The 18,568-nt window shown below is 42.3% G+C and overlaps 1 protein-coding gene across 1 annotated transcript in view; it reads right to left on the bottom strand.

The window, feature by feature from the left end:
- Positions 1-1,325: 1,325 nt before the first annotated feature.
- The window catches only part of mgat4b (alpha-1,3-mannosyl-glycoprotein 4-beta-N-acetylglucosaminyltransferase B), a 58,450-nt gene continuing 41,207 nt past the window's right edge, over positions 1,326-18,568 (bottom strand). Inside the window, exons 7-15 of the mRNA XM_068572293.1 lie at positions 16,114-16,189; positions 15,191-15,305; positions 12,055-12,185; positions 11,497-11,604; positions 9,275-9,468; positions 8,236-8,314; positions 7,471-7,558; positions 4,084-4,196; positions 1,326-1,953 (exon numbers count right to left, since the gene is read on the bottom strand). Coding sequence (XP_068428394.1) covers positions 1,930-1,953; positions 4,084-4,196; positions 7,471-7,558; positions 8,236-8,314; positions 9,275-9,468; positions 11,497-11,604; positions 12,055-12,185; positions 15,191-15,305; positions 16,114-16,189 — 928 coding nt within the window. The 3' untranslated portion in view covers positions 1,326-1,929. The remainder of the gene's footprint in view (positions 1,954-4,083; positions 4,197-7,470; positions 7,559-8,235; positions 8,315-9,274; positions 9,469-11,496; positions 11,605-12,054; positions 12,186-15,190; positions 15,306-16,113; positions 16,190-18,568) is intronic.

Genomic DNA, 18,568 nt, shown 5'->3' with positions numbered 1-18,568 from the left:
CGGTTTGATTTTATTCAGGATCTGAAACCTCGTTGATCAACTTTCTGAAGCACGCGTGGACTTGTTTAGTATTTGATGGAAACATTTACATCATTTGAAGGAACCGACAACCGGAAAGGAGGGAACAGACTAAGAATAAAAATAATAATCTGAGGGAACACAAAGAGACAAAAGACGTCTTTACGGAGAAATAAAAGTAAACCTGAAGAGTCAACGGGACGAAACTGGATGAAAGGAAGAAAAGAGACTCTGGTGCAGTAAAGTACAAGAGGAAAATAGAGTACTGTGGAGTACTTTAAGAGAACTGTAAAGTATCTTAGAGTACTGTTAAGCACCATAGAGTACTGCAGAGTACTGTAAAGTACATTAAAGTACTGTAAAGTATGTTCGAGTGCTGTAGTACATAATAGCACTGTAATGTATTCTACAGTATTTTAATGTAAAGTACATTGGAGTACAGTAGAGTACATCCGAGTGCCATAAAGTACAATAAAGTACATTAAAGTATTGGTAAATATGTTAGAGTACTGCAGAGTACATAACAGTGCTGTAAAGTACTGAGAAAGTACATTATTCTAGCACTGTGATGTACATCAAAGTACTGTGACGTACATCAAAGCACTGTGATGTAGAACAGAGTACTGTGAAGTGCAATAAAGTACAGTGAAGTACATCAGAGTACTGTGAAAAGGCCTCAGTTAACCTAAAACTAAATCAACTTTAAAAGACTTCTTTAATTAAAAAAGTAAAACACCAGCCGCCGGCGTCGTCGTCGTCAGTAGTTTTCAAGCCACACAGATCTGAGAAGGCCGAGGTCGCGGCAAAGGATTCTGGGTATACTTTGTCCGGGGCTCATTTCTGCTCTTCGTCCTCGTTAAGGCAAACCTCTGAACCCCCGAGCAGCAGCTACACACACATCGACACACACTGAGGGGTATTCATATGGAAGTGTGGCACATCTGGACATCTCTATGCGTATATGCACGTACACGGTTACGGGGGCGGTGGAACGGTCCGAACCAACGTCCAAGTGAGGGGGGTAGGGGTGAGGGAAGGCGTAGAGAGGTCCGAACCAACGTCCAAGTGGGGGTGGGGTGGATGTGGGGGGTGGTACAGAAGTCCGGACCAACCGGGGTTCGGTAGAAAGGTCCGGACCAACATCCAAGTGAGGGGTGGGGGGTGGTAGAGAAGTCCGGACCAACCGGAGTTTGGTAGAGGGGTCCGAACCAACCGTTCATTGGGGGTTCGGTAGAAAGGTCCGGACCAACATCCAAGTGGGGGGTGGGGGATGGTAGAAAGGTCCGGACCAACCGGGGTTTGGTAGAGAGGTCCGAACCAACCGTTCATTGGGGGTTTGGTAGTAAGGTCTGGACCAACCGTTCATGGGGGGTTTGGTAGTAAGGTCCGGACCCTGAACAACCATTCATTTGGGGTTTAGTAGAAAGGTCCGGACCAACCGTTCATGGGGGGTTTGGTAGAAAGGTCCGGACCAACCGTTCATGGGGGGTTTGGTAGAAAGGTCCGGACCCTGAACAACCATTCATTTGGGGTTTGGTAGAAAGGTCCGGACCAACCGTTCATGGGGGGTTTGGTAGAAAGGTCCGGACCAACCGACCGTCTGCAGATAAGAAAGAGGCCTTTGAGTCTGTGGGTTTTTGAAGCAGCAGGTTTAGAGTTCCCAGTGTTTTCAACATCTACCTTCCTGTATGTACACAAATACAGATTCTTCACTAACAGCATCATGGGAGCGCAACCCGGGAGTCTGTGTGATCCCTGTTGTTGTTGTTGTTGGGGTTGTTTATGTTTTTTTCATCCCAGTCTCTGATCCACGCGCAGCAGCCCTGCAGCGGCGAGGTCCGGCCAGACGGCGGCGCTGTGGCACCGCCGGTGTGAATCTGGAGAGCAGGGCTGGAGCGAGGGGGCGGGGCTTCACTCTGCTTTCTTTATGAAGATCTGAGTCAGGGGAGACCAGAGAAACCAGTAAGAAAGGACATATATATGTGTGTATATATATTTATATTCAATAAGCATAAAAGTAGAGGTGCAATGGATCATAAAACTCATGGTGCAAATCATAAAATATTTCTTTTAGATCTCTGAACACAGCAATATTAATTATTACTGATACAGATATGATTATAACAGCTGGTCTACTGAAGTCAGTAAATCATCAAACATTCAAAATGTTATTCTTTATAGTAATTTATATATTTTTTTAATATATTATTTTTATGTTCATCATCAGCGGTAATGTGTAAAAAAATGAGTTCATCTCTACTATCTATTTTATATTCACTCGAAAACATCAGGATTCATTCTAGTTCATCACCAACACTACATTTCAAAAGATTACACCTGAACGCATCATGAGGACGTTATCATTTACGTTCAGACAGTACTCATTTTCACTGAGCAGAGCCTGAACGCATCATCATGTAGCTGAAGTGAACTTTCGCTAGTTTTCAGTTAACGTTACTAGCTCCCTTCCTGCTGGTCTAAACACTGATTGGTTGTTTATAAGTCACATGATCCGAGATCAAAGACGAGCGAAACATCCACGATGTCCTGATCACATGTTTCATATGAATATTGGAGGATAAAACTGTATTTACTCTGCGATGGTTGACATTAAATTTGTATTAATCTGAGGTTCACATGCTCTGTTACATCACTTAAAAAGCCTCTCAGACTAATGCGTTCTTTAAAGGGACACACGGAGACAGAAAGGTCAAAGGTCAGGGGTCAGGCCCGTTCTTTGGTGCAGCGGAACTAATGCGTTCACACCGACGCTACTTTGAGGGTCCGTTTAGCTTCAATCAAAAGCAGAAAGGACAATTTATTTGACAATTACACTCTCTAGTTGATTTGAACCTTTTAAGGGTTTTAAAGGATTACGTTGTCGGGCTGCTGTGAATGTGCAGAGGAACCAGACGTTTAGAGGTCGTTCACTCGGCTGTAATTATTTGAGAAAATGTCTACAAAGACGAAAATAACATCGGATGTTCTTCAAGGACCCCTTCACAGCTCATCAAGGGCCACCGAAGGATACGTGGAAGACGTCTCTTTAACATCGGAAACATTTCGTGAAGCTCTTCCATCAGGAGACCGCCTCAAGCACACCGAGAATCTTCCATAACACCCTCTGACTTTCAAGGATGCCTGGCACCGCGGGAACCTCTTCAAAAATTCTTGCACCCCCCCTCCTAAAAAAACTCCTTGAAATCCTCTTACACATTCCTAAAATGGCATTCCTAACAAGCCCTCCAGCCTGGTCTTGGAGACGTGAAAGCCTTCTTTGAAGTCCCTGGAACCTTCTCAAGGACACCAGCACCCTCACCATGAACAACCCTTTATCAACTACTGAACTTCTGGAATATCTGGAACACCCTGAAGGCACCTCGGCTACCCCACCAAACTGAACACTTTCGACATGGAAGTTGGAACATCCTTTGACCGCCAAAGTAAGCAGGACCTGAGGGTGCTGGGTACCTGATTAAAACGGTCCCCGTTTGAGCTCCTTGGGGACCATAGCTCCATGAAACACTAAGAAAGACCGCCAAGAACCCCGACAGCGTCCTCCAGCACTCAGGTGTAATCAAGGCACGTCGGAGGCCTATCAAGCACTTTTGTCGCATACACAGATGACTGGTCACTTCTTTAAGGACCTCTTGAACCACGGCATCACTGAAACACATCAAAGTCTCTCCAGGATGCTTGGAACTGCATCCAAGACCCGTTCAAGAACCCAAGAACCCTCTGAATCGCCCTGCAGAACCTCTGAAACCACCTTGTGAACCTCCAAAACCCTTCTGGTACACTGTTAGACCTTTTAATCTCCTGCTTAGAACCCCTTTAACTTCAAAATCTCTTTTAATCCTCAATGAAATTGAACTTCTAAACAACATCTACAGGAACCCATGAAACGGAACCAAAGGAATCGAGAATCATGTTCCTCAAGGACCTTTCTTTTTTCATACAAGGTCCAGTAACACACATTAGATGAACGTCTTCTTAAGAAGCAATTCATGAATAACACAAGTTGTTGTGGGTCACACTGGTTTTAATCTGGTTTGAAGGTCTCACCTCGCTGAGGATCACCCAGACCGGCGAGTCCGTCAACACCGTGAGGCGCATGGCCTCCAGGGGCCCGAAGGTGGGGTCCACCTCGCCCTCCGCGATCCCGTTCTTGAAGGTTCCTGGAAGAGATGTGAAGATCAATGTGAGATCAATGAAGCTGATGGACCGGAGTCTGTGGAGCTTTCTTCACTTTCAGGAGGTCTGTTTCCCAGAATGCATTGTGACCACAGCACACAGTTTCTCCCAGGATATTAAAGTGGCAAGTGTAGTACTTAAGTACATCTTTGAGGTACTATTTTGTTTTCATGCCACTTTTCTACTTCTGCCCGACTACTTCTATCTTCAGTTTTACTTACATTACTTAAATTAAGTAATGTTTGCTTATAAATTATACAAGTTAAGTGAACCAATAATATAATTTAAATATTTGCTGGTTCTAGATGTAATAATGTGAATATATTAGTAAATATGTTATTACTTGTTTATTTATTATTAAGATGAATAATTTTATTGTATAAATAATAACATTGATAGTAAAAATTGTATTAAAGTGAATGCAATAACACTAATGTAAATAATAGTAATGTAGTGGTAAAAAATGTTAACAGTGTTTTATCTGCTAGTACTATTGTTAACAATGTTAATGTGTTTGTTATATTATGAACAATGTTTTATATTTTAGTAACAATGTAACAAGGTTAATATTGTTAATGTGTTGGTTACAATGTGAATGTATTAGTAATAATGTAACAATGTCACAATGTGTTGGTTATAATGGTGGGTTGTTTATGTATTCTTTTGTTGATAGAAGTCAGTAATTAAAGGGTTTTCATAAGCAGATTAACATGATTATTATTGGTCATTGGGATCCATTAACATTGATCCATTAGCTGATGTGTTATCTCACATTAATTATTCTTCATCAGTCTTCCTGCAGCTCAGTGGAGGTTCGGTGTAACTGCACCTCCTCACAGCTGTAATCCCTTTGAGGATTTACTGACTGGGATTATGGTGCCGTCAGCGATGCTTCCAGGTACGAGTGTGTGACCGTAATCCCAACAAAGAGCAGCGTCTGGAACAGTGTGTGCGTGTGTGTGTTATTGTTTATTTCAGGGGCATTATCTGGTGTTATTGTGGGTATTATGGCTTTCATTCAATATCCAGAGACATGTATACAACCGCCGGAGAGCTTTTCTGAGAAACGGAGACGACGAGAATAAAACACAGATGTTAAAACCCGCTGGGGTCTGAGGTCAGTGTTTGGATTTTACATGGTTCTTAAATTCATCTTTTAAAGGTACTTCCACATGAGTTACATCCCCATGTGTTACATCAAAAATTACAGAACAATCTCAGCTCTCCATATAACGAGGCACCATTGTCCTCAGGCACAAGTGTAAAGTGATAATATGGTCATAAAGACGAAAAACGTAAGCTTGATTTTTGAAATTCTTTACTCATTTGGTCGAACTGTTTTGGTGATGGAGATTGGTTTACCAAAGGTACAAAAGATGAAATATATGAATATAATTGTCGATTAATGTAAATAAATGTCTAATACAACATTTTGTTTTACGTTTTTTTGAGTAGGAGCGTTGTCTGTTACGACTTCCAGAGAGGCACTGAGATAAAATGGGACTTCATAGTACATATCAAGTGTGTGCAAATGAAAAATTAACAAAATATTTGTCAAAATATGTACAAATTTGCCCCTGATTTAGCCTCCAAAGGAGAAGTCATCCCCAGTGAGAGAATGAACCTGTGAACCAATTTCAAGGCCTCTGCTGCAGCCAATTAAAAGAATATCAAACTGAGTAATTGATCAGGCGCAGTTTAATGGGCTTCATGTCTATCATTAATCCATTAATAACCCTGTAAAACCTGCAGAAAGGCCTTAAAAAACCTCCTGTGGCCATGAATAAAATCCAGATTAAAGCCTCTGAATCTAGACTTCTGTTAAAGGGAATTTAAGGGATGGAATAATGTGATCTGAGCTGTTTCTGTGCCGGACGTCTGAAGGCAGGACGCTGAAATTAATAGAGCGAAGAAGGAGAGTCGGACGGATCGATCCGCCGACTCGTCTGAAAAATTGATGAGCGGAGATAAAGAGCTGCTGGTAATTTATGATGTCAGATTAAAACGTGCCCGCCCGCCTGCTCTCTCTCCTTCCCTTCACATCTTTTGCTTCCCCTGCTCCTGACTTTCTCCAGGTGGATTCAAATACTTTGGACCGAAAAGGTCTGAAAACGCTTCATTTGTTCAACATTTTGTTTAAAACCGAAATATATTCACACGCCTGACCCCCAAATCCACATCAAAACGGGATTATTTCCTCTGAAAGGGAGATTTGTAAGAAAATTTACATCAATACAGCAATATGTTATATTATATCTCAATATTCATCATGTCATAAGCATCTAAATCCTTGATTTATGGACGTAAATGTGTGTTTTGTGAGGTCATAGTGACCTTTGACCTCCAAGTTCTGATCAGTTCATTTGAGTCCAAACGGACGTTTGTGTAAAATTGACTAAATATCCTTAATTTATTCTTTCATATATGCAACTGTTAAAAAAGTATTCACTGAAGTAAAAGTATGTATGTATTATGTAGTCATAGGAAGTATTGATGGATCAGTAAAATCTTTCACTCTTACATCTGATCTTTCTAGATTAATATTCCTGATGCCTTGATGTGTATGTTGGCTCTCTCCGGGATGTAGTACAGTAAAAGTACAATATTTACCTCTGAGATGTAGTACAGTAAAAAGTACAATATGTACATCTAAGATGTAGTACAGTAGAAAGTACAATAGGTACATCTGAGATGTAGTACAGTAGAAAGTACAATAGGTACCTCTGGGTGAGGATTCTGCTAAAAGCTCTTCTAGTGCTTCTGTTTTTAATGTCAGGAAATCAAGTATTTTCTCCCCAAAACGGTGAACTTTACGTCATCGCCCAAACTTGTAAATGTCCCACAAAACCCTTCACAATGTGTGTTGTGTGTGTGTGTGTGTGTTGTGTGTGTTTCCTGTTCGCCCTCATTGCTGCAGGAAAACAAAGGAGAGGAATGTTGTCCTGAATAACTTTCCTCCCGTTAGCACACGGGCCGCTACGCTCATTATGAGTCGTCTCCAACTGTCTTCTAAACCGAGTTATTATCCGTCACATGACTGTACGTCATATTTATTTATTTATTTTATTCAGGGAACAGAAAAGAAATCTAGAATTTGGTCGTATGACGAGTCAAGATTGGCAGTTTACATCCGTGACTCCTCTGGTTGTATAGAAGTCTATGCTTCATGTGTTAAAGCTGCAGTCTTTCTCCTGACCACCAGGGGGCAACTCTTTTGGTTGTATAGAAGCCTATGCTTCATGTGTCTCGTTAACTGACCTATTCTTATGAATCCGTCTTCTGTCCGATGGTACTTTGGTGTTTTCTCTCTCCCCTCCGTCAAGGCCTCTTTCTCCGCCTGAATATTCTGGGAAAAAAACACAGAAACACAACCTCATAATCACGTCACTATGAATTATACTTTATGAAGAGGGACAATAAATTATGAATCATTTGTTTAATTTTGGCTTTCAAGTATCTTGAAAAATGTGAAAACAGTATAACACATTTATGGACGGATGAACTGATGGATGGATGGAAGAATGGAGGGGTGGGATGATGTATGGATGAATACTGGATTATGGATGAATGGATTATGATTGGACGGATGGATAAATGGATGGAGGGCATGATGAATAATGGTTTATGGGTGAATGGAGGGATGAATGGGTGGATGAATGGATAATGGAAGATAGATGGATGAATGGATGAGTGGATACATGGATCAATTGATAGATGGATTGATGGATTGTTGGATGAATGAATTGTAACATGGGAAATTCATATTTTCCATCTCTTTTCATCATCCTTCTGTCCTCCGCTAAGGTTTATCCCAGCAGGAGCTCCTCTTCCTCCCAGTAGATCTCCTCCTGTCCTGCTGAGAGCTTCATCCTCACTCAGCATTCGTCTCACAGTCGACCACAGAGGAGGAAGACAATGCTTCACACTGCTTTCACTTCTCAGAGACGACACACTGGGCCTGGATCTCATATTGAGAACATACATACGAAGCCTCTGAGTTAAGTTACTGGTTCAAAGACTCACGTCGAATGGCAGAACCTCCACTGATGTGTTGTAGAGTTTATCTCCCGGATGTTCAATGTTCCCGCCCCGAAAGAAATACCTGAGAGAAGAAGGACAAAGACAGGAAAGGTGAGTTTAAATATTATATTGTACTTTATTGTGATTGTATATGTGACCCCCAAGTGCCCTGTAGTACTGTGTACAGTTCTTCTTTTGGCTCAATTTACACCATGTAACCTCATGCCCTATAATACCCTTCATCATCTGGTCCCTCTTGCATCTCTTGCACCTCCTCTGGTATCCCCTGAAACCTTTATAATCGTGTAACCCCATAGTATGCCCTAGTACTTTGCAATAACTTGGCATCTCACACTAACACCTCTTGCACCTCTTCGGTGGCCTTTAGTACCTGCTGATACCCCTGAGACCGTATAGCCCAGTAGGATATTCTAGTCTGTAATACCCTGATACCCTTCCCTCCCTTGAAGCTACTAGATCATCTTTGGTACCCTCTGAATCCTTGTTACTCAAGACACTGTAATGCTCCTCCAAGGTAGCCTTTAGTACCCTGTGATACCCCTGAGATGGTGTAACCCTCTAGTACCACTACACACTACCCTGTGAGACCCTATATCCTTCATACCCTGTAACCCAAGTACCCTCCAGTAGCCAGATTGCTGTTCGAGTGCCCTTTGATAAACCCAAGACCACACAACTCCAACTGGCCTATGGGGAATTGCTAGCATCTTCTTGGACTCTAACCTCTTGTTCTCCTTGCTGCCCTTGAGTCCATGTACCGCCCTAGTACCTCCTTATTACCCTGCAGTACTCTGGTATCATCTAGAACCTCTCATAATCTGTGATACCCCCAATGACCTGTAATTTCCTGATATCATCTGGTACCCCTCACACCCTTATACCCTTGGACCTCATACCATGTAACACCCTGATACCTCCTTATTAACCCGTAATACCCTCGCATCCTCTGGTCACTATCAGAACTCTTGCACCTGCAAGGTAACCTGTAGTACCTCGAACCATGCAACTCCCTGGTACCTACCTCTCGATGCGGACAGGTGTGAAGAATCGTATCCGTATGAAATCCCCCGCTACAGGTGTGAAGGCCCAGAAGAAGTCCTCCCCCAGGTAGGCTTTCTCCAGGGTGAAGTGCTGGTAGGTCTTCAGGCTGGTCGTCACCTCCGCCAGCGGGTTGGCGTGACCCTTGTGGAGGCTCTGTTTCCCAAAGTCCTTATCCTGCAACACGTTTAGATATCAGGGAGTTATGTTCCAGTGTATGTTTGTGTGGCCTCTGATGACAGCGTTGTGCACTGACCAGAACATAATATGAATCGTTAGTCATCCTAGACGAGCCTTCTGCACAGACTGGTATCATTGCCAGCCTAGCTAGCTGCTGATGACTAATCCAGTTTCCGTTCAGTGCACAGACACTACAGATACAAGCAGAAGAAGCATCACTTCTATTTTAATGCACTTTAAAAAAAGACATTTCTGTGTTTTCAGTTGTTCCCAAGTGACCACATACCGATCTCCAAATCATTTTCCTGGTGATTTATCCCTATAAATGTGATTGCAACAGTTTTAAGCCTCATTAAACTTACGAGTTATTCTTGTTCGGCCTGTTTTTTGGGGATCACTTTAATTACATATAAAGGAAAGCAATTGAGAGAAAAAATGAGGAAAATGGTCCTGTAAGAGAAGGTGAAAGTTTTAGAGAAGTTTCTCACATAGTAACAAATCTCTCGCCTCAACTCTCTCCAGACAAACAAACCCCACTTCCACTTTAATTCTTCCAATTTAACTCTAAAAAACTCAGGGTTGATTTTCCTCCTCGACCCCGGTGAGGGTAATAGTTGTGTTTAGCCTCCATCCTGCACACGGCTCCATGCAGCCTTGCTTGTTCAATCTCCGCGTCGAGGAGGCGCTGGGTCCGGAGACGGCCGGATCGATATCCAATTGATTGGACCAGATTGCAGCGAGCAGTTGGCGGGCGCGGCTAATATCCATCGCTCTTGACACAGTAATCAGAGACTGGCCCGAGACCTTTTCTGCTGGCAGGAGCTTGAAGCTGCCACCCGCTCAGAGAGACCGCAGTTTGTGTTCGAGGCCGCGGAGGCTTTCAATCTTCATCTCTCCGGAGACGGAAACCTCTGTTTCAAACCCACTAAACTTCACCCCGACAGCTGACCGGTGCAGCGGGTCTGCTGCAGAGAGCTTTGAGCTGCAGTTGCTTTTCACTGTCCAAAAGTTCCCCTTCAGCAGCCCAGTAATCCGAGAGCATACCGTCAATCTGAAGCTCAGATTTGCATCCAGTGTCCAACGCTCTGCACCAATGTGGGACGTTTACCGACAGGAACATTCATCTTATCCAAACCTTCACAACATAGTTTACATAACCTCCACCTTATTTTGCAGGACTGTGTTTCATCCCTTCACTTCAAGAAAAGTTCCATACCTCTTTTTTTTGACATCACACTAAAGTAAATTACAAAAATCCTCAATTTCAATATTGTGCATCAGCGTATTAAATGAGAAAGAAGCTTTCCTATAATAATACAACCTTTTCAGTTTCTTCAACTTAAATAAAGTGATGGCAGATTATTTTTGTGGGGACGCTTTGGGGTTATTAGAGATGTTTGGATCACGCAAATCTGAAACCCTACCAGTGGAATAACATTAATATTATAACGATATAATTTATGGATAATTGTGCAGAAATACCAGGTACCAAACAGAATGCAGCCAACTAAGCTTTTTAGAGGCAGGAGAAAGAAAAAAAAACACTTTTTCAATAATTTACAGACAGACCTTTGTATAAATAATCTAGTAATCCAGTGTGTTATTATGTTTTTTTTATGCAAATCTAATTTCGACAACCTCAGAGCAGATACATGCTGGAGGCAGTGAGGCACGCACAGACATATAAGGAAAGTAAATTATGTTATATAAAAAAACATCGACATTGGCCACGATCCAAAGGTTTTGCACACGTCACAGAATAAATGTGTAATGTTTGACCTTTTGAAGAAAGAAATCTCAAATTTAAAACCCATTTTAGTGATAGTTTAATTAAAGAATATGCACCGTGTGAGTATGATTCATATTTAATTGTTTATTTTTAGATTCAACTCAAAAAGATCAAATATATTGATGATGATTCCAGAGACGAGAACAATACAAGATGGCAAAGGTCACCACCCTGTTGTAGACCACACACACACACACACACACACACACACACACACACACACACACACACGTTACCTTGAGTTTCTGTATCTTTCCAGCCAGAGACGAGTGCGTGCCGACGTGTTGAAAGAGCGACGGCTTGAAGCGAATCCTCAGGTTGGCTTTCTGCCGGTCGCAGTGTTTCTGAAGGAGACACACACACACACACACACACACACACACACACACACACACACACACACACACACACACACACTTCTAGAGGGGCTCTGGGCTACAGATGAAGTGTACGAGTGAAGTGTTCAGGTGAGGTGTTCATATGAGGTGTTCAGGTGAGGTGTACAGGTGATGTGTTCATGTGAGGTGTTCAGGTGAGGCGTTCAGGTAAGGCGTTTAGTTAAGGTGTACAGGTGAGACGTTCAGGTGAGGCATTCATGTGAGGTGTTCAGGTGAAGCGTTCAGGTGAGGCGTTCAGGTGAAGTGTTCAGGTGAAGTGTACAGGTGAAGTGTACAGGTGAGGCGTTCAGGTGAGGCGTTCAGGTGAGGTGTTCAGATTAAGTGTACACGTGAGGTGTACAGGTGAGGTGTACAGGTGAGGCGTTCAGGTGAGGGTTGAGGAGGTTGGCTGCTCACCGCGTCCTTCTCCGGGTTGCACACCTTGACCCACATGATGTGGTCCAGCAGCCAGTCGATGGGCTTGTCTTTGTAGAACATCAACATGAACTCCACGATGAGCGACAGGTCCAGGGACTTGAACATCTTTCCTGTCGGAGAAGAAGACGGTTTAGTTCACAGCCCGAACGCTGCACTTTCACTCAAGTTCTTTTTTGTGTGTGTTTCATGGCTTTTTTGAAATTTTATTTATTTATTTTGTAAATGTTATTATCATAATAATCATATAATTAAGAATTTTCCCATAGACTTCTATACAACCAGAGGAGTGGGCCCCTGGTGGTCAGGAGAGAGAATGCAGCTTCAACACATGAAGCATAGACTTCTATACAACCAGAGGAGTCGCCCCCTGGTGGTCAGGAGAGAGAATGCAGCTTTAACACATGAAACATAGACTTCTATACAACCACAGGAGTCGCCCCCTGGTGGTCAGGAGAGAGAATGCAGCACACCGTCTTACAGTCTTTACGTCTTAACATCTATACCGTCTTTGCGTCTTTAGGTATTTAAGTCTTTACCGTCTTGACGTTCATCTGACCTCAGCTTATAATTCTATTTCTATAATTTCTTTACATATTTTTCATAATTTCTGGACATAAACAAATATCTTTTAGATATTTAATGTATTAACAATAACAATAATGGAGGTTTAAACTAAACTAATTATTAATATGACGTCATTTCCCACAAAGCAAACAATCAATGGATTGATGGATAAAGTAATCAGAGTACTGTAACATTGTGTATTAGTACTTTTACTGCAGTAATACTTCCTCCTCTCTCTCCGTCATCAGATTCAGAGAAAGAGACGAAGACGTGATGAGAACCAGGACGGCGTGACAACAACACGAGGCAGAAGATGGAGTCGCATCGAGCTGCAGCTCCTCCAGCTCGCTATCGATTGGCCGAGAGGGATAATGACTCCGATGAAGACCTCGGGCCCGACGAAGAGCTCTGAGTTGATTCAGTGTGAAAATGAAGTTTCATCAGCGAGAGAGAAGAGGAGGAGGAAGAGGAGGAGGAAAAGGTGAAGAGACAGAAGTCTGGCGCCTCTCGAGTGGAGAGGGGAATGAGACGAGGGAGGAGAAGGTGTGTGAGCGGCTGGTTTCTCCATCTCTGTGAGGACAATTAGACCCTTCTGAGGCTCAAATTGGGACTTTTGGTTTCAGGAACGAGGTCGAGAGACGATGAGAAACCGTCGTCGGAGCGACAATAATGATGATGATGATGATGATGATGGTGGAGTAGCCTTCATCTTCGTGTCAAGTCTCGAAACAGCAACTAAAATCCTGCCGTCTCCGTTTGCGTCCACGGATTCTTCACTTGCAGATCTTTAATTGTCTTAATTGTGTTTTTTTCCAAACTAAAACTGTGACATCTCCTCATCCACAGCTCTGATTTAATTCATTTAAATTGCTAAAGCACCGTAACCCTCGTGAGAAGAGACGTCTGGCTTTGTATTTAAAAAAAAAAAAAAGATTGTTAATAATTACGTAAGTCTAATAAATCAATCCTGATCGTTTCCTGACCAAGTCTCTCCAAATTACTTTTTTGGGGGCGTTCCCGAGATCCTGCGATCTCATTGGTCCTCAGACTCTTCTGAAAGCGCGTCAGGTGACACATGAGGAAGGAGACGACCATTTACATGTCTTGTTTGTCCAGGTGGGAGCGAAGGAAAAGTAGATAATTGTTCAATTTCTGAACCGAAAAACCTGTTTTTTTGGACTGAATATGCTTCCTGACATGTCGATGCTTGTGCTTATTGTTGTTTTGTTGTTGTTTTTTAAAGGCAAGAAGTTGCGGATGCGTCAGAGATCAAGGACAATAAGGTCTGGTATTCTTATCGCGGTCATATGAGCTGTAGGACTCCTCATTAGCCGCTCTGACTCTCTCATTATTGTTACTATTACTATTATTATTGTAATGCTCAGAGTCGCGCAGCAGAGTTTCTCTTTTCATAAAGAACAAAGAGTGTGTGATGAAGGGCGAGCAACGGGCACCCACTGAATACCCATAATGCAACAGTTTCATCAGCCTCACACACACACACACACACACACACACACACACACACACACACACACACACACACACACACACACACACACACACACACCAGGAGCATCTCTTCTGGTTTCTTGTTTTAATGATGTCCCCAAACTGAAAATCAGAGCTGATTTTCCAAACAATAAAAAATTTTCTGCTTGGCAAACGTTGGTCACAATTAATTAATAATCCAATTAAATCTAAAATGTTTCGGTTCTGCCTCCAAAATAAATCTGCGCTCGCGTCCCGGAGGCTTCCAGCAGCAGAGAGAATATAACACACGTGATGACATCATGGATCGCAAGTCAAATCAATAATTCACTCTTAAAATAATTAACTTCTTGACGTCTCGAGCAGACCGACGAGTCAGAGAGACAGAGAGTCAGAGAGTCAGAGAGTGAGAGAATCAGAGAGTGAGAGAGACAGAAAGTCAGAGAGACAGAGAGATAGAGAGTTAGAGTCGGAGAGTCAGAGAGACATAGAGTGAGAGAGTCAGAGAGTGAGAGAATCAGAGAGTGAGAGAGTCAGAGAGTGAGAGAGACAGAGAGTCAGAGAGACAGACAGTCAGAGAGACAGAGAGATAGAGAGTCAGAGTCGGAGAGTCAGAGAGACATAGAGTGAGAGAGTCAGAGAGAGAGTCCGAGAGACAGATAATTAGTGAGAGAGTCATAGAGAATCAGAGAGAGAAAGACAGAGTGAGTCAGAGAGTTCAAGTTAAAGAGTCAGAGAGACAGAAAGTCAGAGAGTCAGAGAGTCAGAGCGAGAGAGTCAAAGAGTCAGAGAGAGTCAGCGTTAGAGAGTCAGAGAGAGAAAGACAGAGAGAGAGTCAGAGCATCAAAGAGTCAGAGTCAGAGAGTCAGAGAGAGAAAAACAGAGTCAGAGTCTCACAAACTAAATCTTTAATGCTCATGTTTCACTTCATCGCTGCAACAGGTTTCTGAGTTATAAGATGACGATAATAAGACTGAAGCGGGTCAGGAGGAGAGCTGAAATATTACTAATATTGGCGATATTAATACTGTTAATAATTGTAATAATGACAACGACTCACCGATGAAGCCGAGCTGAGAGAACTCCAGGATCATCCATTCCTCCGACGGCTGCTGCAGCGCAAAGTTCTTCATGGTGGTGAAGAAGTTAGGACGAGCGACGATGTCGTCCTCCAACTGGAGGGAGGGGGGAGAGAGAGGAATGCTCGTGACAGTTTCGACACCCAGCATGCCCAAATCGGCCAATGTTTTGCCATAAAGTAAGTAATCCTTCAATTTTTGAACCGAACGACACAGTTTTTTGACTGGGACTCCTTCGTAACACCGTGTCTCATTAGCGTGGGGGTGTATCGAGCTTAAAAGGCTTTTTTAAAACTTATATTTAATATAATAACTGTTTGCAGCAGCTCAGAATATGACAGGATGCCTCTGCGTCTGAGTCACAGGATGTTTCTGTTGCTCCACGTTTCTTGTTTTGTGTGATGAAATATTTCTCTCTTTATTAAACTTCAGCAAGTGAAGTTCAACACCTGATCGACCGCTTTCAGACTCGCAGATCGTTTGTTTTCCTCCCGTTAGATGTCGGACGGTTTCTTTTTTTCTTCTTCTTCTTTTCATCTTGAAAGGGAACAAAGACTCGACGCCCCCATTAACGTCCCCGTCAGTCTACCCACAATGCAACGGTTTCATCAGCCTCGCACCTCCAGCGGCGTTACATCAGAGACTCGTTCAGGTTTTACACCACGACCACGCTCAGTTTATATGAATTTATTGTATTTATGTGTTGAGACACAAACAGGATAATTTACACATATTTAATACATATTTCTTTAATATTAAGGTTTTGTTTATTAAATATAATCATAATGTTTTGGGGACATTTTCACAGAAACAAGATACGATAAAAATTTAACGCTTTCTGCAGATGTTTCACAATAAAAGCCTGCCACGGAAAGGCTTTTATTGTGACGGTTTCTTTTCCTACCTGGACGTAGTAAGTTCCTTTAGACTGAGCGTACATCATCAGGTAACAGTAGTCCAGGTTCTGCTTCGTCCTCCACCTGGGGAAGAGGAGGAGGAGGAAGAAGAGGAAGAGGAGGAGTTACTCCACGGTGTCTTTAAATAGCTAATAGTTGATATATGTATATATATATATATATATATATATATATATATATATATATATATATATATATATATATATATATATATATATATATATATATATATATACACTGTAAAAAATAAAATGTTAAAATGACTGGCAGCCACACCGGCCGCCAAACAAAAACCTTAACATTAAGAATTAAAGATCTTCATTCAAATAGAGGACAAAAACTATAAATTAACGAACATTTTCGTTAAAAGTTTTGCAGTGAAACTGTTACTTTACAGATGTTTCCTGAATTATTACGATCAGACACCTTAAATAAAGTGATATCACTTAAAGTTCTGCAGTGAAACACTGTTATTTTACTTTTTTTCAGATTTTTTATAATCAAACACCTTCAGTAAACGACCTACATGAGTTATTTTCCGTAAAAAAAAAAGAAATCTTTTTTTTACAGTGTATGAAACTTCACCAGTATATTCATGACATTGAGACAAACAATCTAAAGTAGTAAAATTAATGTTTTCTCTCCATAAGGCTAAAAAAAACCATTAAAAACGTGTTAATGCTCGTTAAAAACCTTCAAATGTAGAAACAGACAAAAAGAAGCACAACTGGAAGGAAAATGGAGGTTTTACACGACTGTAAACGTCTCAACTGGACTGTCTGAACAACAGGAAAACAAGAAAAATAAGAATTAAATATGCCGCGATGGGATTAACGAGCACGGTGAATCACACGAGTAAAGTAAACTCAGACAAACCCTGATGACCAGCAGCTCTTCTTCTCATTTGCATATTTTCAAAGCGTCTCTGTTTACCTGCAGAACAGGACGGAGGAACCACCTGCAGAGACGCTGAATACATTGAATACTGATGCTGCTGCTTCTCGAACACGCCGAGATGAAACATGCAGAAGGTCCGGAGGATTTAAGTTTTAACGCCGTGCATTTTCCGTCGATGCCTTCGGCCAAAGAGAGCAGCTCGATATTTACTGCAGGAAACTCAGGAGGGCTGAGAGCAGGTTTTATTCTGAGTGGAAGAAGTACTCAGTACTCATAAAACATATTTTATACCAAGGACGAAGTGTGAAAGCTGCATTCTCTCTCCTGACCACCAGGGGGCGACTCCTCTGGTTGTATAGAAGTCTATGCTCCATATGTTAAAGCTGCATTCTCTCTCCTGACCACCAGGGGAGACTCCTCTGGTTGTATAGAAGTCTATGCTTCATGTGTTAAAGCTGCATTCTCTCTCCTGACCACCAGGGGGCGACTCCTCTGGTTGTTTTAAAGGATTTAAATGCATGTTTCATCTCTGCGTGTTCGAGAAGCAGCAGCATCAGTATTCAATATATTCAGTGTCTCTGCAGGTGGTTCCTCCGTGCTGTTCTGCAGGTTGTTTTAAAACATTTAAAACACAAACACACTTAAAACCGACTGCTTTATTATTTCTTCTTTGTTTCTTTGAGACTTCATTTCTTTATTCATGACTTCTCTCTGACTTTAAAGCTAAATTAAGCCGCAGCTCGTTGCTGACGCTTGACCTCTGAACTGAGTCAGAAGCTTCTTTGTGGAGGTTTATGATCATGTGACGAACTCATGGTCTGACTCCTTCAGCCCTGCAGACATGAACTCCCCCCGCCTCCTCTTCCTCCTCCTCCTCTTCCTCCTCCTCCTCTTGTCGTCTCCATCTCTTTATTGTTCCATAAATAACGCCCCTCTCCCCCTCAGACGTTTACCAGTTTAATAGTTTTTCTTTTACTTCAACAGCGGCTCTTTTACGATCCTGCTGAGGTCTAAAAACAATCCTGTTTAATAGGGAACCAGTGAAGTGAACAGAACCGTGTTCCTCCCACAGCCACCGGACGGTCTTATGGGAGGACCAAGTTTCAACAACAACGACAACACCAACAACGACAACAACAACAACGACAACGACAAGTGCGATTTAAAATAAAGTTAACAGAACAGTTCGTCTCATGTCATCACACGTTATAAATAAATTCTACACACGTTCTACAAACATTATGCACAGGTTCTAGACACTTGTCTGTCCTTCCTCCTCTCCTCATCTCCTCCCCTCTTGTCTCCTTTGTGTTACCACAGATAACAGGGCCAAAGGGGCGGAGCAACAGTGCGTTAACTGAGATGATGTCACCTCGATCTCGATCTGCATGACTGTTGAGGAGACAAGGAGGAGCAAGCCAATTTAAGTTGTGTTTGTGTGTGTGTGTGTGTGTGTGTGTGTGTCTGTGTGTGTGTGTGTGTGTGTAGTTAGCTCGCTCAGTATGGTTCAGAGCCTCATGAATTAGCCATGACAGGCTGACAGAC

Source organism: Clinocottus analis, unplaced genomic scaffold (genome assembly GCF_023055335.1).
Source record: "Clinocottus analis isolate CAN_PGR_092001 unplaced genomic scaffold, fCliAna1.0.p SCAF_1, whole genome shotgun sequence".
NCBI classification, from domain to species: domain Eukaryota; kingdom Metazoa; phylum Chordata; class Actinopteri; order Perciformes; family Cottidae; genus Clinocottus; species Clinocottus analis.
The sequence above is the reverse complement of the archived record's forward strand: the minus strand, read 5'-3'. Positions and strand labels throughout refer to the sequence as shown.